Below are 22,324 nucleotides of genomic sequence, written 5' to 3'. Positions count from 1 at the left end.
TAAACCCTGTGGTATAGCCTTCGTCTCCTCTCCCGTACACTTTAGATCTGTGTCACTCTCTCGCTCCGGCTCGTTCACTCTCCTCTGCTGTTTCTTTTTTTTTCTCCCTCTTTCCCCTTTATCTGTTCAACTCCTTCCCTTATACTCACTTATTCTCTCTCTCTCTCTCCCTCCCTCGCACCTTTTCTCCAATTCTCACCCCCTCTCTCCCCATCCCCTTCTATCTGTTCAATCTCCTTTCTTTGCTCACTTATCTAATTCTCACTCTTTCTCTTATTCATTTCCTCTCTCTTACCCCCTCCCCTCTCTCTCTCTCTCTCTCTCTCTCTCTCTCTGGCCCTCAGTTCAGCCTCATATCACCCAGCTGAGGAACGTGACGGCGGTGGAGGGCAGCGCTGCCATGATCTCCTGTGTGGCTGAGGGCGAGCCGCTACCTGACATCTCCTGGAGGAGAGCCAGCGACGGCCAGGCCTTCGCCGACGGAGACAAGGTAGAACTGTGTGTGTGTGTGTGTGTGTGTGTGTGTGTGTGTGCAGCATCATGCAGCATCGTGCAGCATCGATGGGTTTCGGTATATATAACATATAAAGCATAAACAGACTACATATAGAATACATAACAGAAGAGAGTTTATCTATACTGCATACTACTTCAGAATATGTGATATGTTTTCATAATATACAAAAAAATGGCCAAAAATGCATTTGTACATGTAGATGACATTCATTTGAAATATCATTTTGGACATTGGAAATCCCGTCTCCCTATGCAACATATATCTGCAAGTACATGCAAAATATATTTCGTCCACTCAAAATATCGCTGTCATGAGGCGAAAACCTCATATCTCCAAAATGCTGACTTTTCAGGAACTAAGAAAAACTGCCTTCTTTTCAGCTTGACAACCATGCATTTTTGATCTGCATCTAATTTTATTTTATTTATTTATTTATTCATCCTCAAACTGAAGTAAAAACATAAAAATCACCAAAATTTGAGTTTGAGGTTTTCAGCCGGCATTGATATATTATACATGTATGCCATCTACAGGGACAAATACATTTTTGACAATGTTTGGTATATTTCCTCCCCCTATATATTTCCTCAACCCACAGAGGAGCATGTAATCTTTCAGTTGAAGTTAAAACATGAAAATCACCAAGAGTTGTGAGGTTTTCACACAATAATAGAAATATTCTGAAGTACATGTGAAATTTATTCTTTTATGTGTTCCTATGGTGATCGTTAAAGTATCTCAATATTTGTATTTATATAGAGAGAAGGGGACAATACATGTGTGTATGTGTGTGTGTGTATGTGTGTGCGCTAACATGTGCCTAAAAAAAATGGCTGACATTAACAGGTAATTGCTTGTATATGTCCTCGTAAAAATGAAAACAGACATAATGATTCCCATCTGCCATAGATGAAATGCTCCCATTACAGTCCCTCAATGGTAAAAGTGCTGCGCTCCTTCTGTCCAAAGCTAGATTCTATTATGGTCACTCTAAATTCAGTACTTGATGACTGATCCTTCTCTCTCCCTTTGAAAACTAAATGCAGATGGATGAGCTTGTACAATAGCAAGCCAAATGGCTGCTTCATCCATGTGCTCTGACTTCTCCGTACCATAGAAGAAGATGCGGGCCTCAAAGACTCCTCCCCTCTTCCTCCTCCTCGTCTCGACCACACTATACTGTCTAAAATGTTGAAGCGCCGCCCACACAGGCAACTCATGCACGCGCACATACATGCACATTCACCTTGGTCCATGTTTTCTACAAGGAGCGTTCAAAAATTTATTAAATCACCAGACGTTTCGGAGATTATCATCTCCAGGGAAATCAAAACACGCATTTATTTTGAGTAGCTCGCAGCACAAAGAAGCAGCAAGAACCTTGAAGTTTTGAGGGCACTCGTTAATACTTTCAATTCACACTTCCGTTTGTACTTCTGTTTGAGTCAGCGACATGGCACGTTTTTCAGATGTCCAACGACTTGAAAAGGCACAAAGCCTCTCTTGTGTGTTTTTCTCTGAGCATCCATTATTCACTTTGCAATAGTCCATAAGAATAGCCTCAGAGATCACCAATTGAATGAGCTGCAGCTGCATTTTCTCGGAAAAAGTAATTATTTCGGAACGAGCCGCCATCGGTGTCAAAACCATATGCGCTTCCATCACCGCTTTCCTGGCAGGAGGGCTGACGCTTCCACAGAAGCAGTTAAAAAAAACAAAGATGGCAGCCGCTCTTTTGCTTGGGAAAAAGGTCACCGCAGAGATAAATGAATGTGTGCATTGGCTCGAATCGCTCGGGTTGATAAATCACAGCTGAAAATGAGAGTAAGTGCTTCTCTTCCCACAGCAAATGCAATTATGGAAATGCGGAGTGCAAACCAACACACCTAAACATACGCAAAGACAAACACGGCTTGTGTAGCGCGAGGCATGATGGATGGCCATAGTCATTTAGGTTTAAGGCAGGATGTTCCTCTCTCAATTTGCTCTCCAATCTGCATATCCAGTCTGCACACAGTCTTCTCTTGTTGAGAGACATTAAGCTTCAGAGGACCTACTTTCACACACTGCATAATGTTGCTGCCGCTCTTTTCATTCTTTGTCAACTAACATCGTGACCCTCGGTAAAAGAATATAATGGGATGCAACTGGAATTTAATTATGAACCAAGGTAAGATTTTGGTCAGGCTATTGTTTCGCTCCTCTTGTATTGTTTCACTTGTGAGCAAGGTTAGCAAATTGCACCATAGTCTCTCTTCTATTCAAGTAAAATTCAAACATCCAAGGCTAAGAAGCTAGTGACGTTGACACTGTGTTCTTTCCCTTGGATAAGTTTTGGCAAGATTAACCTTTCTCATTCAGTAGACTTAAACTCCAAGACAAAACACCTAACTGCAGCGGCCATTCATGAATTTTAATTCGGCCTTCATTAAAGCAGGCAGTGCCACTGAGATCAAGAAGTCTTTTTCAATGGATACCTGGCCAAAAAGGTTGCATCAAGACAAAGAGGAAATCTGCAGACAGACAAATTGCAGTACAACAATGTACAACAGCAAAACACAACCAAAAACAGTTAGATAATTGTAATGTTGTATTGTTTTGTCTGTAAGTAAATAAATTGCTGCCTTTTCACCCAAGTTTCTTGAAAAAAAAGATACACATATATATTTTATGGTTTTAACCTGGTTGAATAATAAATTATTGAAAGAAAAAGCAGCAGTGCTCTTTCAGACACTAATAGGCTGCTTCCTTCAACCAAGGTTTTGTTATGTCTGCCCATCTGAAACCTACTCCTGGTCTCGTCCAACCAGAACAGCGTTAGGAAATGTCAGTTTTCTGCTGTGAGAGGCTGTGATGAGCGTGAGGCGGTAGCTTCAGCAGCAGAGTGCTGCAGTGAGAAGACCCAGGGTTCAAGTCCCACGCCCAACTGCTGAAATAAGCAAGAGTTGCCGGAGTTAGACTGGTGAGACTCCAGCATCACTGACATTTTTGATATCTGAAACTTCTCCAGCATTCGGACCGTTATGGAAAATAACACTGGAAGAGTTTTCGGATTGGAATTCCATATTTGAGAGATCACATTTCAGATTGCGCCTCACATGGTCATTGTCAACGCACACGCTTTGCCGTCTTATGAGGTCTTATGGATCAGATAGGGAGAGGCTTTCTCTCTCTCTGCCGCCTTTTCCATCTTTTTCTACATTTATTTCCTTTTCGTCCGCCTTCTTTCTGCTTCCTCTACCTGTCTGTCCCTTCATCTCCTGCTCCATCTCCTCTGCTTCTGGGATTCCCTCAACTTCCCCATTTCTTTGGCTTTTATCTGTGTGTTCTCATGTCCCTCGATGCCCGTGTGTATTTGTGTGTGTGTGTGTGTGGTGTGTGAGCACGCAGTTGTGGCGATGTGCATGTGCACACGTGTGTGTGTGTGCGGGTGTGTGTGTTTCACTGTGGGGCTTCATGTCTGGCCTCACTCCTTGTCATTCCTCTGAGCTGCATATCAAACAGGCTGTGCTTTAGGGGCTGAGTTCGTCTCCAGACTCAGACCCTGTCAGTTGGCAGAGAGAGAGAGAGAGAGAGAGAGAGAGAGAAACAGAGAGACCAGGGTTAGGGAGAAATTTCCTGACTCAGAAGCTCCCTCCTGGACGATTTCCTCTCTTTCTCTTCCTCTCTCATCCCCCCATCCTCAGCATTCCCATTCAACACACATTCTCCCAATCCCATTGACCTCAGCTGGCAAACCAAACAGGCGACGTGCGCAGTAGCAGCACAAAGAGACCAGAACCGAGCTTTTAAAAACCGCTTCACCCCATTGGTCGATCGTATTGCAACGATAAGAGCAAAGATAAGCCATTCTAAACAGGATAATGTTGAGGTCGTGTACGAGCGACAACATAAAGAGAGAGTGATTCAGAAGAGGGGGATTCACGGCCGAGGCTTATGGGGCTTAGACACATAATGAGTATTAACAGAGGCAGGGGGCTGGCAGTGGGGCATTAGGAAGGGGCTGGATGTGCATCGATTAACCAGCGAAATCTCTGGAGGTGTGCAGAATGCACACACACACACACATGCACACACATGCATCTGTACACAAATGCACACAAGTAGATAGCTGTACAGACACGCACAAACACATACATTCGCACACACACATACACAAATACACACACGTACACAAACCCTGCACGAACACTCAAACATAATTCTCTAGAGGCCAAGCAGTAGGAGCAGGGCAACGACGTTAAAATAATAATCTCTGTCATTTTCATGTAAATAAATGTAAAAGTTTCCAGCAGGAGCAACAGGTTTGTTTGTAATAAACAGAAGAAGAACTGGGTAGTTAGCATGAGCAGTGATAGCCACCATGGCTGAACAGACAAAGTAAAGAGCGCCACCTGCAGAAACTCAAACTTCACCAACAGAAAATCGAAGAAAAAAGGCGTCACAGTCCCGCCCACTCTGCTTGATTGACAGGTGATCTGTGGGAAGTGCAGTGCAGAAACACAAAAAAAACCCCAAAAAAACGAGGATATCATGGATTACCACTTTAACTATACAAGCTCCTAAAGGATTGTGGGATATCTCTTTCCTAAGTAGGCTTATTAGGAGTCTGCTTTTGATTCTCAGCCCCCGGTTGCTGTAGCATTGTTGAGCAAGTTCTTTCACTCATTTCATTCCTTTGTTGGGAGCAAAAGCACAACACTAAATTGAGTGCAATCCTAGATTAACTCTCATGCCCTCAGCTAAGCAAGTTCTATTCTTCTACAATATTTAATGCTGTCCATCGCAGTTGACTTAATTGACTAATTAGACGGCAATAATGTGGGAAAATCAAACCGTCAATCAAACGGGCATTTATAGTCAATCAAAATGTTATGATTATGGCAAAGAATTTCTTTAGTGGAATCCCTAATGCTGAAAATCCCCATGACTGAATTGTGTCCCAAACGTTGTCGCTTTAAATCCACAAAGCCTCTGTATGTGTGTGTGTGTGTGTGTGTGTGTGTGTAAGTGTGTGTGTTCACATGTTTCACACCCCAGATAATTTCCTGAACGTGTTCATAAAACGTGTTCGTGTCAGCAGTCCGCCTTAATAGGACACAGCTTTCCTGCCGATAGCAGCCAGACCATGTGCACAAGCATCTCAGATTATACAAGCCCGTCTATTTCAGCATTACTTACCAGTGATAGTGCAATCATGATGCGTCGCCGCTATCTTTGATGGCCGGGCCTTTCTGTTCGCGAGGCTTCAAGAGCCCGGGATAGATTGCCACCATAATATATGCCATGTGCCATTTTGTGGGTACTTATACTGAAAATACCCCACGGTACTCTCAGACTCTATGAATAATAAGAAGAGCTCGACTAAAACTGTGTTTCCTATTCACTGCAGTGCCTTCCCCAGCAACAGGGAATGTCTGTCAGACATTCGAGCCACTCTAATAATTATCAAACCAACTTCTTCATTACACTTTTGTTTTTTTTATTGGGTGGAAATAATGAAGCAAACAAGAGGTTTACGCACCCTGGGTCCATCAAGTTCATCCTCGGACTAGCTGTTCGCTCCGTGTGTTTATTACATGAAAAAGTAGTTGAATGAAATAGGACTGATACTTAGAGGTTTGCTGCAAAGTCACTCTGCATGGATAGGAATACACGTGCATGCCTAGAAATGGAGAAAATGAGAGGTGTGAAACTACCGTACCATATTTCAAGATAAGAGACGTTGTTACAAATTGTTTTACAAATCCACCCTAATTGACCTTAAAATCAGCTACCAATTCAAATCATCAGCAGCAGTCATGTCGCTCTCCAAATGTATTAAGTGTAAGTTCACGGCAATGCTGTTGAAAAGTAGTTTCTTGGGGTGACGGAGGTTATCTGTTAGGTAACAATCCGGAGGCGAGAGCAATATCGTGTCTGAAACAAGGATGCTCCTGGGGTGTTTTTTCTCATTACGAGTGAATGTCGATTACAGGAATGATAGCCTCGTCTGCTGTAATTGACCCGTTGCTTCAAATTGATACCATCTGTCTTCATACAGATGTAATGACCTTGTAATAAATCGACAGTTTATTGCATTAACCCTGACTCCATTTGACAAGTGGCTGTTGCCTGCGAGGGGGGGGGGGGGGGTCAAAATGGATCAAGGGGGCTGACGTTCACTTACCGAGCACAAAGTTGGCCGAGCAACTTTGTGTGACTACTTGATAAGATAAGGTGTGTGTTTGGCTGTGTGTGTCCTCAGAGCCAGGACGGGCGCTTCGAAGTTCGTGGTCGCCATGGCAAGTCCATGCTGACCATCAGCGGCGTGAGGCTCTCCGACTTGGGTCGCTTCGACTGCGAGGCACTCAGCAGGATCGGAGGCCATCAGAAGAGCATGTTCCTGGACATTGAGTGTGAGTATTGTTCATTTTCTGACCGGTGCTTGAAGCAGGAATAAAAGGACATTTCTGTTGAACCTCCTAGAGCTGCCATGGGCCTAATTAAAGGATAAAGTCATCGATTTTGGATCTATATGTAATTTGTCCACATACCTGTAATACTTGGACCCACAGACAATATTGACCCCCGAGTCAGCTATTGAAACGGTGAGCTTCGTTGCCTCTTGCTGCTAATAAGCAGTTCAACAGGATTTGTCAAAATATCTCAAAAACAGCCATTCTGTGAAAACAATACGGTGACCAGCTGATGCCTTTATTTTAACCGTCTGGAAAGCAGCAGCACCGCACCGTTTCCACTCAGTGCAAAGCAGAAATCAGAGCTAATTTTGATTTATGTACTTTGCAACTTTCGCGTTTACTCTCAACTCCCCTGCGGAGCCTACAAATGTTTTGTCTTGAGATATTTTGTCAAACCACGTTTGGACTCACTGTTAGCAGCAAGAGGCCTAGCAACAGGAGCTCGCCGTCTCAACCAACAGCTGAATCTGGAGCCAAGATTGTCTGCAGAGCCAAGTGTTACAGGTATGCTGGAGGCAAATTATATATATAGGTCCAAAATCAATGAAAATATAGTTTAATAGCAAAAGGAATAGTTATATCAGATCCAGACTGTGTAGTGGCAAACACAGAGACACACACACGTGCACACACAAGCAGACAGAACTACACAAGCCCCCATCCACACACTGATATTTATCTATGTTATGTGCACACACACACACACACTCGATCTCACAGGCAACAGAAAACGCAAGATACAGATTCTCATCAGTGCGACTAACCAAGCAAGGAACATGTGAACTCCTTGCAGTCATACATGGAGTTCAATAGTTCAATAGCGCTTAGGTCTAATATTTCTGTTAACGCTGCGCCTGTTTTTCCTTCTCAAGAACATCAGATGAATGTAAACACCCCCCCCCCCCCCCTCCCCCCCTCCCCGCCAGCTACACCACCCACAGCCTCCAGAAGGGTTAATTAGTGAGAGGATATCCTGCATCGCTGTTCGGTTTCTCCCCCCGTCAGCTCTCTACTTACTGATGAGCGCGCCCGTTCCTCCTCGTCCTGGTTGTTTGGGGTTATTTGGGGTGGGCCATCCCCTGTCTAATGAGCTCTGAAGCAAAGATCTCCATTTTGGCCTTGGAACGATTAGGTTCATTACGAGAGCGGTTCCGTTGCCTGAACGAGGCCGATAACAACGCAAGCAACACTGGAGGGGGAAGTGCGGTTTGGTAGCAGACGTTTCCCCCCCCCCCCTTGAAGCTCAGAGGAATGACAAGGAGAAAGGGCAGAGAGAGAGAGAGAGAGAGAGAGAGAAGAGAGAGAGAGTGTCATGTGAAAACCTTGCAACTCCAATTTTGTGATTTTTATGTTTTCACTTCAGCTGAGAGATTACATGATCCTCTGTGGGCTGAGAAAATAAGGCGACCCTTGGGCTTATGAAACCCCTTCAAAACCTGTTTTTCATAATTCCTGAAAAGTTTTTTTTGGAGTTTTTCACAGTTTTCACAGAGACGATTTACACTACCAGTCAAAAGTTTGGACACACCTGATTGAATGTACTGTGTTTTTCATTCTCTTAAAGCCATTTTGATCTAAAGGCTTATGCATAAATGCTTGAAATGTGTTTCTTAGACAAATATAAATAGTGAAGTTGATGCCTATGTATGAATTTCCTTCCAAAGCCTTTGCCATCAAGGCAAAGGGCGGCTACTTTAAAGAATCTAAAATATGAGATAGTTTTGAACACTTTTTTGGTCACTGAATAATTCAATTTGTGTTATTCCATTATTTCATAGTTTTGATGTCTTTACTAGTTTTCTCAAATGTGAAAAATAGTAAAAAATAAAGAAAAATGTGTGTGTTCTGACTGGTAGTGTTCAAACAGTCTTCATGTTCTGTGTCTTCCTCCGCCTCCGACCGGAGTCCCACTCCACAGAAAGACGCAGGCTGTGTGTGTGTGTGAGTGCGGCGGGGCTGAGCCAGCCGCTGCCACCGAACTAATGAACTCATTTACTAAGTCACTGCAGGCTGCAGGGGGATAACACGTCCTCGGCTGTGACAGAGAGCCAGGCATCAATCTCTTTAATGGAATCCTGCAAGCGAGCATAAAACAACCATAATGCCTCTCCGACTGGGCCGGGCTGACTGGGCCGAAAGAAATCCACACGACAGCTCGCCGCTCCCGTCCTCCATTACTGCCCCTCCTATTTCCCGGGCCAAATGAGCTTCTGTTTGCATCCTTTATTTTTATTCTTGGGGAGATGATCGTAACGGAGATTTTTCCCCCCAGCATGAGGTGGCTTCAATTAAGTTGGAGTTTTTCTTTTTAACATTGCAGAGGGAGCGCGGGATGTGGTAATGAAATGCTTTTTTCTTCTCCCTTTGAGGAATTTGTGGGATAAGCCCGAGCAACTCATTTCTCCGTCTTTGATCATCCAGCACAGCTCCACCTTTGATTTGAGTGTTTAATTGGCTGCCACAAATTTCGGCGACACCAACAATTACTTTTACATAATGGAATGTAGGGCTCGCTTTAGCCTACAAGCTGCATTGCCTTGAAACGTGGCACGATTGAGAGATAATATCTTTGTGTTTTGGACAGACATACCAAAGTTCTTGACCAACCACACCATCTTCTACTCGTGGGAGGGGAACCCGGTGAACATCAGCTGCGATGTGATGTCCAACCCGCCCGCCACCATGCTGTGGAGGAGAGAGCGCTTCACCATCTCCGCTGAGGGAACCGCTAATACTCGAGTACATAGCGCAGAGGGCAGGTCTCTGCTGGAGGTGAGTGAAAGTCCTGCGACAGCAACCACAACTGTGTCATTAGTCAATTTTCTTGCAATTAGAGTCCATGAGCAGCCTCTCACATTCATGCCCCGAGGAACACGTTATTTACACTCAGTTGCAGCCATTGCACCATAAAATAGAATCAAAGTGGTTTAATTGGTTCAAGCATGAGTTCATCTTGGGCTTTTCTTTTTTCTTTTTTTTCTTTCTTTGGTTGCAGGTGACCCCTATGTCCGACAGGGACTTTGGGCGCTACAACTGCACAGCCAGGAACAACATTGGAGTACGATACCAGGAGTTCATCTTAGCCCAGGCAGGTGAGTGTGCACAAGAATTATATGGCACCTATTCACTGGATCACACCACAAACTAATACACTCCATCTTAACAAGTCATTTAGTCCATTATTGAGTCCTAAAATCGCAATTTTCTTAAAACAAGTGAAAAAATCTGCCAGTGAGGTTGGATAATTTCACGTGTTTCCAATGCAAATCAACTTGTTTCAAGAATTTGGGAGAATCAAGTGTCATTTTCTTGATAGTAGTGCAGTGATCTGCTTTATTCTGACTTGTTTCAACATACTGACACTCATTTCTAGAAAATTCCTGGAAGTTAAAGTGCAGTTATCTCACCTCACTGGCAGAAATTTTCTCTTGTTTTAAGAAAAATAAGATTTGAAGGCTGAATATGAGACTAAATGTCTGTTTGTTGCAGTGTACAATTGGTGACACTCAAATTCTACATTATGAGTCCAGAATCTGTGGAATCCGAGACCCCACACCTTTTGAATTCAGTCCTTTCACAGCAACTCCAACCGTTCAGCTATTTTGTAACCCTCCAGCTCTCTACTAATGGTAATGGCCTTATTTGCAATTCACGTGAAGATAAATTCCACTACAACTCCCAACCCCTATTCAGCCTAGCCTAATCTCAAATAGTGCTGGCTGATTTACCATACCCCTCGCTATTTACTGAAGTACCCCCTAATTTACGGTAGCGCGGGCTAATACACAATAGTGCAGTCCAATTTTCTTTAGTGCAGATTGAATTGCTCTGGCTAAGGAGAAAAATAGTGAGTAAAAAGCTGACCTAATATGTCGTCTTGTTGGAAACAATGTGTTTTGGAAGTTGTTCTGAGACATACAAATATGCACAGATGCACACGGATGCACATGCACGCACACACACACACACACACACAAACAAACAAACACACACACACCCACACCATACACATGTTGTTTCAGCAATTCCAGGGCCAGTAAGGGAAGATGGATGATTTCAAATAAGGGACCGGGCTAAAACTCATCTGTTCCTCACACACTGTCTTCAAAGCTAATCATTTAAGTGTGTAAAAACCCTCGGGTAATAACTACTAGAAACTTCCCAAACAGATGCTGGCATCTAGCTTATAATCTCCCTCCTACTTGTGAAGATGTTTGCGCTGTATCGAACTGTTTTGATTTAAAGGGGGCCATCTGTGATGATTTGAATATGGCATTGATGGTTATTCAAACTAAGAAACACTGTTTTATTTGAAACAGCCCAGCGAGTTCCTAGGTGTGGATCTAAAACAAAAAAAAGTAACAAATGAAAGATGCGGCTGAGAGAGAGATGTCAGCGATGTACCACCGCACCTCGAAATAAAGTCAATTATGTTAAATGGCTTTCAAGGCTTAGAGTTATTATAGCAATAATATCAGAGAGGGCGGTCTGTGCTTTGACTATGGGTATGACAATGATGCAATAGGTACGAAGCACAGCCGAGTGCCGGCGGCAACATTAAAAATACTTGTATTTATTGTAAAAATAAATGCACTCAAGGCTATTATTATTATATTATGGTTTCTATTGTGCAGTTACCAATGCATGTGTATTGTCTGAACAGTTTTCCTCAAATTAGCATGCATACATAAGAATAAAAAACTGGAAAAAAAAGGAAGATTGCAAAGTATCTCCCTGTTTACCACAAGGCTAGTCGTTTTTTATAGCAATTATCAGTGTGGTTGGAGTGCTTCTTTGACCAATCAGATTGCTTGGTAACTTGATCGGAGTAATTATTAATTATCAGCAACATTTTCATACAAATAAATGTCCGTTTTGCTAGTCTCTGTTACCGATTGATAACGTATAACAGTGATGCAACCTAATGCTGTAGAGGAAGTGATGCGTTTTATATTTATGGAAGCAGCAACAGCCTTTTTGCTTGGAATAAATAAAGAAGGTAGAACAAATAGAAGAAGCCGCAGTCTACACTGAGTGTGTTTATTATTCCAGCAAAGTAATGAGCGCTTATCACCAAAGGTGTCGCCAAAATGAAGAAAAACAAGGATCAGCTTAATGAAAGTGGGTTCCTTGAGGAGATCTGCTAGAAACGTACCACTTGTACACACTGGACCTCCACAGGACTAGTCCAGCAGTCTTCCTTTCCATGATCCTTCAAGTGGAGTGCAAGTCAAACACCTTAATTGCACCTCTAGTATCATCCAGTTGTTCTTAACTTCCTGCAGTACAACCAGCCTCCAAGGTGAAAACAGAAAGGAGTTAGAAATCGACTATGAACTGGAGGTTTTCTATATTGGTCTCAAAGGATTAAGTTGTTTCTGCATAGATAAAGGTGTGTGTGTGTGTGTGTGTGTGTGTGTGCGTGCGTGCCTGTATGCATGCATGCACAAATATAATTGTGGATGCAGTTCACAGACTTCTGAAAGGCCTTCACGTAATAGGAGATTCCATTTAGTTGGCTCTGGCCCCTTTGGCTCGGTGAAATAAAATATTTTCCTCGCCAAAACAACTATTGAATTCACAGATAAATGCGACAATTATTTCTGAACAAATGGAGTTAACACCTGTCTGCCGTTGCCAGAGCTGCGGCCATGGAAAACTGTGCATCCAGCTTCGATAATGGAAAAGTTTTATGTGTATTGCACTTTGCTACATTTTCTTCTTCTTGCAGCACGCTTACCTCAACACGACTCCATAAACAATCAAACTCTGATATTGGCTGCCCTTGGAATCATGTATTCATCGGCCGTATCAGGGCTTTTTATTGATAACTGACTCTTTCTGTTGATAAGAAACCAGTACACTTGCTGAAAAAGTAACAAAGAAAACAAAAAATATATGAATCGTCTCGCCTACATTCCTTCAAGCGTGTGAAATATGATTTTCAGATTAACAGAAGCAAATAAAACAAAGTGTGTGACTGTGACAGGCAAGACTGATGGTCATGATGCAACAGCAGTTTTGAAGCGATGCAATGGAAATGCTGTCTTTTGTCTGACACTTGTCATTGTTCTGTGCTTCAAGACGTACCGTCGAACCCATACTCGGTACGTCTGTCAGCTGTCTCCCAGCGCCTGGCGACCGTCACCTTCATGAAGCCCGACTCCCACGGCGGCGTTCCCATCAGCCACTATCTGGTGCAGTACAAGGAGGTGGGCTCCCAGGACTGGAGGGACGTCAAGTCGCACAGCGTCCAGAGTGAGTGACACCCTGATTCTTTTCATTTCCTTCAAAGTGCATTAACAGAAGTGTGACCAAGTCAACTTCGCTCGAGTCCCAAGTCAGTTTCAAGTCAAGTCTCAAGTCTAAATGTAGATTACCAAGTCAAGTCCAAGTCAAGTCCATGTCATTAATGTCAAGTCTCAAGTCTACATGTAGATTACCAAGTCAAGTCAGAACAAATCAAGAGTCCAGTATCAATTTAATATCTTAAAGAAAACTAGGACGTCTATCTAGGATTCAATGCAATATAATTTTAATAGTATAAAAAACTTGATAAGTGCATCATGAAACAGTTAGAAAACAGAATTTAAATTCAGTCGTCTGGTGGAACAAATCTTATAACTTTCAAGTAATTTACACAAACACAAGATCTTTTGTCAAGACTTTAGAAAGTCAAGTCTCAAGCAATTAAAATTGTGACTTGAGTCTGACTCGAGTGCAAGTCATGTGACTCGAGTCTCCACCTCTGTGCATTAAGGAAGATTTTTCTCTGCAGTGTCCCTTAAAAACAAAATGACCATAATATACACTCAGTGCACAAAACGTTAGGAACTCCTTCCTCCTGTTGAGTTGCGCCCCGTTGTGTACGGCCCATGTCTCGATCGTCAAGAGGACTAAAAACCCTCTTTAACCGCCTCCTCACCTTCATCTCCATCTCCCATTCATGGCTGAAATGGATTTAATCAGGGAAATCAATAAGGGACGACAGCTTTCCCCTGGTCAGCCTATTTCATGGAAAGAGCAGGTCACGCTCATGTTTTGTCCACTCAGTGTATCTGTTGGAGGTTGATAGGGTTGCTGATCAATACCAGTGATTCAACGATCACTTCGCCAGGTGCTGAGATTTCTGGCTTTCAAAACTCACTTTCCAGTCCGTGTTCTGTTTTGGAACAAAAACTCCTCATCGATTATGTCATTATGTTAATTACAGGTCAATTACAAATAAAGCTCATAGCAGCCATGGATTACTTAATGCCCCTTAAACATAAATGGATGGATCAAGGGAAAGCATTGCTTAAGTTTACTTTGTTCTTTGTAAGTGGCCCTTCAGAGGACAATTCATGTTTTCTTTTTTTCATGCAATACTGTATTTATGTTTGTTATGGCCTGACAGTAGTCTAACAACCACACAAAATCATGCAAAATGTAACTGTTGCTAATGATAAATGAACTGTAGTCATAGCAACCAATATGTTTTCTTGTTCTTACATAAATTGAATGTCTATACTTAAAAAGGATGTGTCATTTTAACACAGTTGTGTGTCTTCTTTGGGACAACACACACTTTTCAACACAAGATATGTTAATAACAACACGTGTTAAAATGTATTGTTGTTAACATATGCTGTGTTGAAAAGTAACACAAGTGTGTGTTGTCCCAAAGAAGACACACAGATGTGTTAAAATTGAAACATTCTTTTTAAGAGTGTTATGTGGTGAGTGATGTGGTGAGTTTCATGACCCTCGGGCTTTTGAAACCTGTCAAAAACCCACTGTGCAATTACAAAGAAAACAAGGCCACCAATGAGAAAATAAGCTTTCTTCTTTCTTGAAAAACCTGCTTTTTTCAGATGTATGATTCTTGTCCAATAACAGCGCTGCGCTCACACACAGTTCCAAACCTATCTGGCTTTTACTTACTAGACCAGTGAGTTGTTTCCCCAGCGAGGTTCCGCCTTGCCATGCCAGATTAAGACCCCACCGCGCCTGTCTGGAATTAACTAGTGTTTCTGTCTGTTAACTCCCTCCCGCCTCACACATCGACCGCCAGCAGCCGAGCATGAGCAGAGCGGCCGCAGCACTTGATCTGTCAAGTGATCCTTCAAAGCCGTTGCCCTGCGATGTTTCTGCCTACTCCCCCCCACCCCCCCCACCCACCCACCCACAGTTTGGGTCATGACGTCCCTCCACCGCCTTGTGGGAGAGCGCCAGTACCCGTCAGAGCTGAAAGAGCACGCCCTCCCCCCACCCCCACCCCGACCCCCCCCCCCCTCTTATGCTTTACGACTCCAAATTGATTTCTGAGCCTCTTGGAGGAAAGTACGCCACGATGTGAAGGAGTTCTTTGAAAAATGGAAGTCAGAGGACGAATGGTCGGACGATAAGCGGGTCCAACAAACCTGAAGGGCTTATCGCTAATATCCCTCATTTCAGAGTCAATTACAATATGGAGATGCAGTGAGGTGAATACTAAACCGCAGGCAGCGCTCGGCCCTGTATGTACAAAATAACTCATGCACGCAGAGGGAAGCCGTGAAGTTCAGGAAAATGGGAAGGAAGCAGGAGGAACAGAATTGAACTGTAAGAGCAGGGAGGAGAATTGTGGATAGACAAATCTTAATTTGCTTTTTGTGAATTGGGCTTAATTTCAATTTGCTGCAAGTCTATTAAAAAATGTGCTGTTTATTCAAGGTGAGCATTACAATATTAAAGTAGTGAGCCAGACTAATTACTAACTAGGAATTTAACCACAGAAGCCACATTAGATCTCCTCAGTAGAAGACACTTACACAATAAACTCTTCAGTATAATGAGATGCGTACTTGTTTCATTTGAACGCTTTTGCCCAAATCGAAATGTCTCCTTGTATCCTGGAAAAGTAACCTACTAGGGTTGTAAATAGCAGAATTTGTTTTCGGCTCCAGGACTAAAGAACTGCAAAGCACCTATTACCATCCGAGTATTTAATTTGTGCAGACTGACAAAACAACAACTTTCACTCAAGCTCATTACACTGCAAACTCTCTGTTGGCTCTCGGAATAGTGAAGGGTATGTAAATAGATTTCAGTCACTGTAGAATTTAAATAGGAATCTCTAATGTTGTCTGATAATGAGATTTGCTGTTTTGTTCAATAATCTATGTAATCTACTGTATGTGTGCAACTGATTATCCCGCTTTCACTGTCTAATAGATCCAATCTAGGGTTTAGTAATGCACAGTCCCATCTATTCTTCCATACATTGTTTACTTGACCTTATAGTTCAAGATCAAGATAGGTGAACTTCTTTTTTTTTGCTGGGAAATTGTGTGGCATTTAAATATCTTTTCTCATTTCCTACCAAACAAGTTTGAAAAATCGTTGTTTACACTGTTTTTATCTTGCATTCGCACACAAATAATCCTCTCATACTGTATATTATTAGTCTTTTTGCCTTAGCACAGCTGCTCTTCCTCTATTTACATTACATTTTAGGAATTTAGCTAAACCTCTTATACTAAGGGACTTAGAATAAATAAGCAGGTACTTTGACAGGAGACATGGTTGTTCATGGACACATCGGCCGTTGTAGGGATCAAACCTGTGACATTTCAGTTATATATATATATATTCTGTTTTACGATCAGCTCCGAACCAGAAAGAATACCTTAAAAATGGGCTGAGGCAGACTGTTTTCATTGTGTGTTGAGCACCAAAACAAGGAGAGAAGTCTGGTCACACATGAGGTCTACATAATGGTAACCACACATTTCCAGTTAACATGAATGCTGCTGCTGTCCCTCTCACCAGCGACCGTGGTGCTGACAGGACTGGAGCCCAACACGACGTACGAGGTCCGAGTGGCGGCCGTCAACGGGAAGGGTCAGGGGGAGTTCAGCCACACGGAGAGCTTCCAGACTTTACCCATCCGTAAGTCTGCTTCTACTTTCCTCTACTGCGTCTCCATTCCTCTCCTTTTCCCCCCGCACAACTCATTTCATGGGGCATTCTTTAAAGTGGTGGGATATGACCCAAAAGTTAAGCTTCAGGACCATTCACACATATGTATCCAAATGAAATCCGCTTTTATTCGCTACTACAATGGTTGCACAATGAATTTGACCAGGGTAATTGGTACTGACACATCCCAGCAAGCGTCTGACAGATGATGTGCAGGTGATCAAGTGCAACATCGACCCAAACAAGCTCAAAATTGACACAATTTGATGTTATGTGATGTAAACGTTCATGCTAAAACAGCTTTGGAAGCTTATTTGAAGTGATGCCAGAAAGATATTTAGGTCCCGATTTCACAAAATGAAATGAATGAAATGATGGACGACTACGGACATCTTCAACTTTCATTATGGTGCTATATTTACACAGGTTTTCAAAGTCTATTCGGCATCAAAATATATGCTGGGATCGCAAGACAATCACACAAAATATAGGATTAACACACTAGGTTCAGGACAAAATGTAACAAGAGCTCACATGTAGTGCAGACAAGACGCATGACAGTAGATTAAACATAAACATGCTACAAAAATACATTCAAAGCCGAATTGTTCCAGTGTAGCAGCGCTGGCACAGCTGGTAACAGGATTGGCCAGATTATTATGTCATTAATAGGCATCAGCACCTTAACCAACTGGCAGCTATTTTCCCTCACTTATGAAACTCCAACATGCTTATATTTGGTTTTTAGAGCCTCCTCATATTTCAGTGATATGAATACAGATCACGGGAGCGCTTGGAATAGGTCCTGTCAAATTTGTGTTGCGATGTAAAACCGCTGCATTAAAATTATTTAGTGCGGGGTTTTTATGATGAGTATTTTATTGAATAATTCTGGCAATCTGGCACAGTAGGATTGTAGTAAATCCAGGCAAGGCTATAGCAAAATATTTTTCCACTGCTAAAATTATGTGTTCCTAATGCAGCTACGGAAAATGAATGTTAAAGAGAAGACCCAATTAGCAAAATACAGTGAATAATAAGAACCTCAAGTCAACATTAGTTATAGCCAGGCGCTGGGATTTGCCTCGTAATATGAATTTAATTCAACTTAAAACCTCCTCCTCTCCTTGTACTGCATCCTTATCTCATATCTCATGTTACCACCTGCTTCCCTCCTCTGAAATACGCACACTCGGGTTCTCTCTCTCTCTCTCTCTCTCTCTCTCTCTCACACACACACACACACACACACAAAGACACACTGTTTCCCCAGCTCTGCTGAACCTCTCTAACACCCTCCTCCCTGTGTCTCCCTCAGGAGAGCCGAGCCCCCCAGCGGTGCACGGGCAGAGGGGAATGGGCAAGGCCTACCGGCTGGGGCTGGTCAAGCAGGACGACGGAGGAATGCCCATCGTGGAGTACATAGTCAAGTACAAGACTGTGAGTAACATGGGGCTATCGTCCAGTCCAAGCCAGTTCCAAGACCAGAGCAAATCCTATTCAAGACTAACACCAAAATAGGCAATAAACTGTGGCCATTTCTTTCCAGATGCAAAATAATGATTAAAGACTTCTTAAGGATGAACAGTGACGTAGATCTATCTGCAGATCCACTCTGTAGTACAATATATCCTTCAACATCCAACTACTCAATGCATAGGAATTGACTATGCATAGACGTTTGAGGATCATTACATACACAGGTTGAAATCCTTTAAACTGTTTGTAAAAAACAAATATCAATCAATCAATAAAATGACCATTTTCAGATAGGCAGGGACAAATCGAGTCAACATCTTTTAGTGGCAGAGACCAAGACAAGTCTGAGTCAAAATAGGCAGAAGTACTGCAGCTCTGACTGCAAGCATTGTCAAGTAGTTCAATAGTTATCACTTACATAGGCTCTTTTACACTGCTTATTAGCGGTATTGTTGCTTCATGAATCCATCATGGTGGCTAGAACTTTACTGAAAAAATAATACATTTTGGGCCAGCAGAATAAACAAAAGTACCGTGGTAGTGGAAACTGAACAAAGCAAGGCAGACAAGCAGTGACCAAGCTGACTAAATAAGGACCGTCCAATTTAGAGGATGTGTTTTCTTTAGTTTTGAAGTGTGCAATTTGGTCTCACACGGAAGTCATCAAAACGGATCAAAAACATTGATTTTTTTTGTGTTTAATACAATAGCCACACAGGATTTGTGACATTTGGAATGCATTTCCTTCTTGTTTGGAGTGTGTGTGAGTCACTAGTTTGATATGTTCCTGCCGAGTGATTCTGAGGGGTGTGTGGGTGGCAGAATGCATAATGCTCTGCTCAAGAATCTCTATTTTTCTATCCGTGTGTCACTTACAATTCATGGTTTAAATGAGAGTGTACACAAGCTTTCAAAATTTGCTCATCCATTAAAACAGCTTTTTTTTTTTCCTCTCGTGGAGAATTGGAAAAAGCTGCTCAAATTCACTAGATAAGGCAAGCAACCAACATGGGACTACGAATTAAAATAGATGGCACGTACACAAAGACTCTCCGCAGGACTAAGTGGATTTGAGCTGGTCCAAATCTTCCATCTCCCCAATGCTAATGTGTCCAAGCAGGCATTGCTCCGTCTCATTGAGAAAGTGACAGCGATTTAAAATAATACTGTTGCACATGAAAACACGCTGTGGAAAAGAGGGTCGGGAACTCTCGCCGAGGCCTTTGAAGGCGAGGCAGGGAGCCGATGCGGGGGGAGAAAGGCCGATCCTCCACGCCCCGGTAATCCCTCGGCCTTGTCTGCCATCATGAACACACAAATACACGAGCGTATCGTCGTGGAAGGGCACACACACCAAGGACAAAAACAAAGACAGACTGCACACACTTAACACTCATGTATGCAGATGTATAGTAGTACGCACACACAGATATACTATACAGGGATCGCACACATCAACTTTACAGCTACATCACAAGTACTTCACAGTCCACAGAAGATTTTCTCACACATCCATGGCTTGGCCCTTGACTTTGTAATTCTTGACACGGAGCCATGATATGAAAAGCCCATTTTCCACTGTTCTCTGTCCTCTGACATTTGGAGGAAGAGGTGCCCAGGAGGCGAGGGCGGTAAGTACACAGCACATTTGGCATGCTTTCAATGTACAGCTCCCAGCCCGACTCTTCAGCTCCCCATCACTTTGTTTGCAGTCGGTCTCAACGAAAGGTGAAGGAGCAAGCGACGACGGAAGGAGGGTGAGAGGGAAGGAAGGGAAGAATGGTGGAAGGATGGACGGAAACAAACAAACAAACAAACAAACAAACAAACAAAGAAGGAAAGAAAGAAAGAATCTAAGAAACAAATAAAGCAGAATAGAGGCATTTAAGAGGCTGAGGCGTGGAGTGAACTTCAGTAAACTTGCAAGTCATGATGAAAAACAGAGGATCAAGCTCTCTCTTTACCTATGCATGTGCATCTGCGTGGGTGTTTCACAACGGCGCCTCTGTCTCTGATTCCAATAACTCTCAGAATCCCCAGATTAAACATAAAGAGTAAGCCGTTGTTTATCGAGTAAAACAACTCTTCCTCTGCCCTCCTTTGATGTTTGCAGACAGAAATGAAATCTAGAGCGTCGACGATTAAAGTTGTAATTTAGTTGAGGGTATGACTCTCTCTCTCTTTCTCTCTCTCTCTCTCTCTCTCTCTCTCTCTCTCTCTCTCAGGATAAAGAAGAGCAGTGGATGACCAAGCTGGTTCCGGGAGCCAATGACTTCGCCATGCTGCAGCCGCTGCAGTGGAACACGCGCTACGAGGTGGAGATCACAGCGCGCAACGTCAAGGGCCTGTCGGAGCCCACCTTCTACCAGTTCTTCATGCCCCAGAAGCCCGACATCACAGGTAAAAGGACAATTCCACTCTTGCATATACTCTCACACTGTTAAATATCATCCATCTGTGACGTTCAATGCATTCCAGGAGTTATTTTGTGATGAACTTTTGTGATTTGCTTTTTTGGCGTACCTGCTTTCACTCAACATGCTTCGTCTACTTGAACTACATTTCCCAGAATGCCTCTCAACAAACCCCAGCAAACGTGCCTTAGCGTGTTGCATTCAGCTGTGGGTTATACGTGTAGGTGGACAGAGTGATAGCGTTGGCGATGGTAAGAGCAAGAGAGGGAGTTTTTCCAGTCAAGAAAAAGCGAGCCCTTACTCAAAACACAACATGTCTTGTGGCTGCATTGCATTCTGGTCTATTGAGGCTACTGTCAGTGGAGAAATTGGTCTCTCTGCCTCTTCTACGATGGATTTGATTGTTGAACATTGGTGCAAAATGGTGAGTCTAGAAAGAAGCCCTCGCTCTTTGATTCGAAGGGACTGACATCACAACCTGGCATTTACCATTATTTTTAGAAAGTTGAACATTTTTCTGCTATCAAACTCCACTGTAGCTGCGATGGAAATATCTCAATGTGACTTCACATCATCTACGTTTGGCCAGTTATCCACAAGAATAAGAAAATACACTACCAAACAACAAAATGGGCCTAGAGATGCGAGGCAAATAGCCAATAGCTGTTTTTTAACATTGTTAAAGTGTTTTAGAGTGGATATTTACCTTGAAAACATCATTATGTTTTCCCTCTTTCTCCTCTCTTTTTTCTTCTGGTTCTCCTACTCCTCCTCCTCCTTTTTGATCAAACTGTGGTGGCACTTTGCAATTCTGCACCAAACTACAGCGCAGACAGAATGCTTCTGCATGGACAGTTAAACTCATTTCCTTTTTAGATGAAAGGCTAACACACAGGCACTCATGTAAGCCAATACACAAACATACACATCTATTTCAGCCTCAGTCAGCTCGGTCCTGGTCGTCCTTATGTTGAGGTTATGCAGTTCTACCCGCAGAGAGTGTGTGGCTCCAGTAGGCCCATGCTGCTTGCGGTGCTCTTTCTCAGTGTCTTTCAGCCTTATGCTTAATGTTCCACAGACAAAGCGCCTGGACGCACAGGATGCTTTCTCATTTCCAAACCCTCCAGGCCGTTTGGGATAACATGCGCACACGCACATGCACATGCACTTGCACATGCACACACATGTGCATTAATACAAAGACACATACGCACTTTGAAGTATACACCATGCATCACCGTAATACACAAACTTTGAAGTAAGAACACACGCTCTTAAACACACACAGAGACACATGTATTGTTGAAATGAGATGTTGTTATTCTTTCATTGCTCCCATGTGCACTTTCCCCTGCAGAGTCCCGCGCTCACACGCGGAAAAACAAAGGAGATCCGTTTCGGTGTTGTTGTTTTCCTTGCTTCTCGGAGCCTGTTACCGGAGCCATTTGTGCTGCTTTGGATCGAGCAAGTGTTTGCCTCTGTCATTATTGCATTGGCTAAATGGCCTGTGA

The 22,324-nt window shown here is 42.9% G+C and overlaps 1 protein-coding gene across 1 annotated transcript in view; it reads left to right on the top strand.

The window, feature by feature from the left end:
- ncam2a (neural cell adhesion molecule 2a) overlaps positions 1 to 22,324 on the top strand; it is an 84,763-nt gene that overhangs the window by 38,489 nt on the left and 23,950 nt on the right. The window contains exons 8-15 of the mRNA XM_078290970.1: positions 345 to 490; positions 6,765 to 6,915; positions 9,563 to 9,750; positions 9,974 to 10,070; positions 13,063 to 13,236; positions 16,771 to 16,890; positions 18,239 to 18,360; positions 20,625 to 20,799. Of these exons, the coding sequence (XP_078147096.1) occupies positions 345 to 490; positions 6,765 to 6,915; positions 9,563 to 9,750; positions 9,974 to 10,070; positions 13,063 to 13,236; positions 16,771 to 16,890; positions 18,239 to 18,360; positions 20,625 to 20,799 (1,173 nt within the window). The remainder of the gene's footprint in view (positions 1 to 344; positions 491 to 6,764; positions 6,916 to 9,562; positions 9,751 to 9,973; positions 10,071 to 13,062; positions 13,237 to 16,770; positions 16,891 to 18,238; positions 18,361 to 20,624; positions 20,800 to 22,324) is intronic.

This window comes from Centroberyx gerrardi, chromosome 21, assembly GCF_048128805.1.
Source record: "Centroberyx gerrardi isolate f3 chromosome 21, fCenGer3.hap1.cur.20231027, whole genome shotgun sequence".
NCBI classification, from domain to species: domain Eukaryota; kingdom Metazoa; phylum Chordata; class Actinopteri; order Beryciformes; family Berycidae; genus Centroberyx; species Centroberyx gerrardi.
The sequence above is the reverse complement of the archived record's forward strand: the minus strand, read 5'-3'. Positions and strand labels throughout refer to the sequence as shown.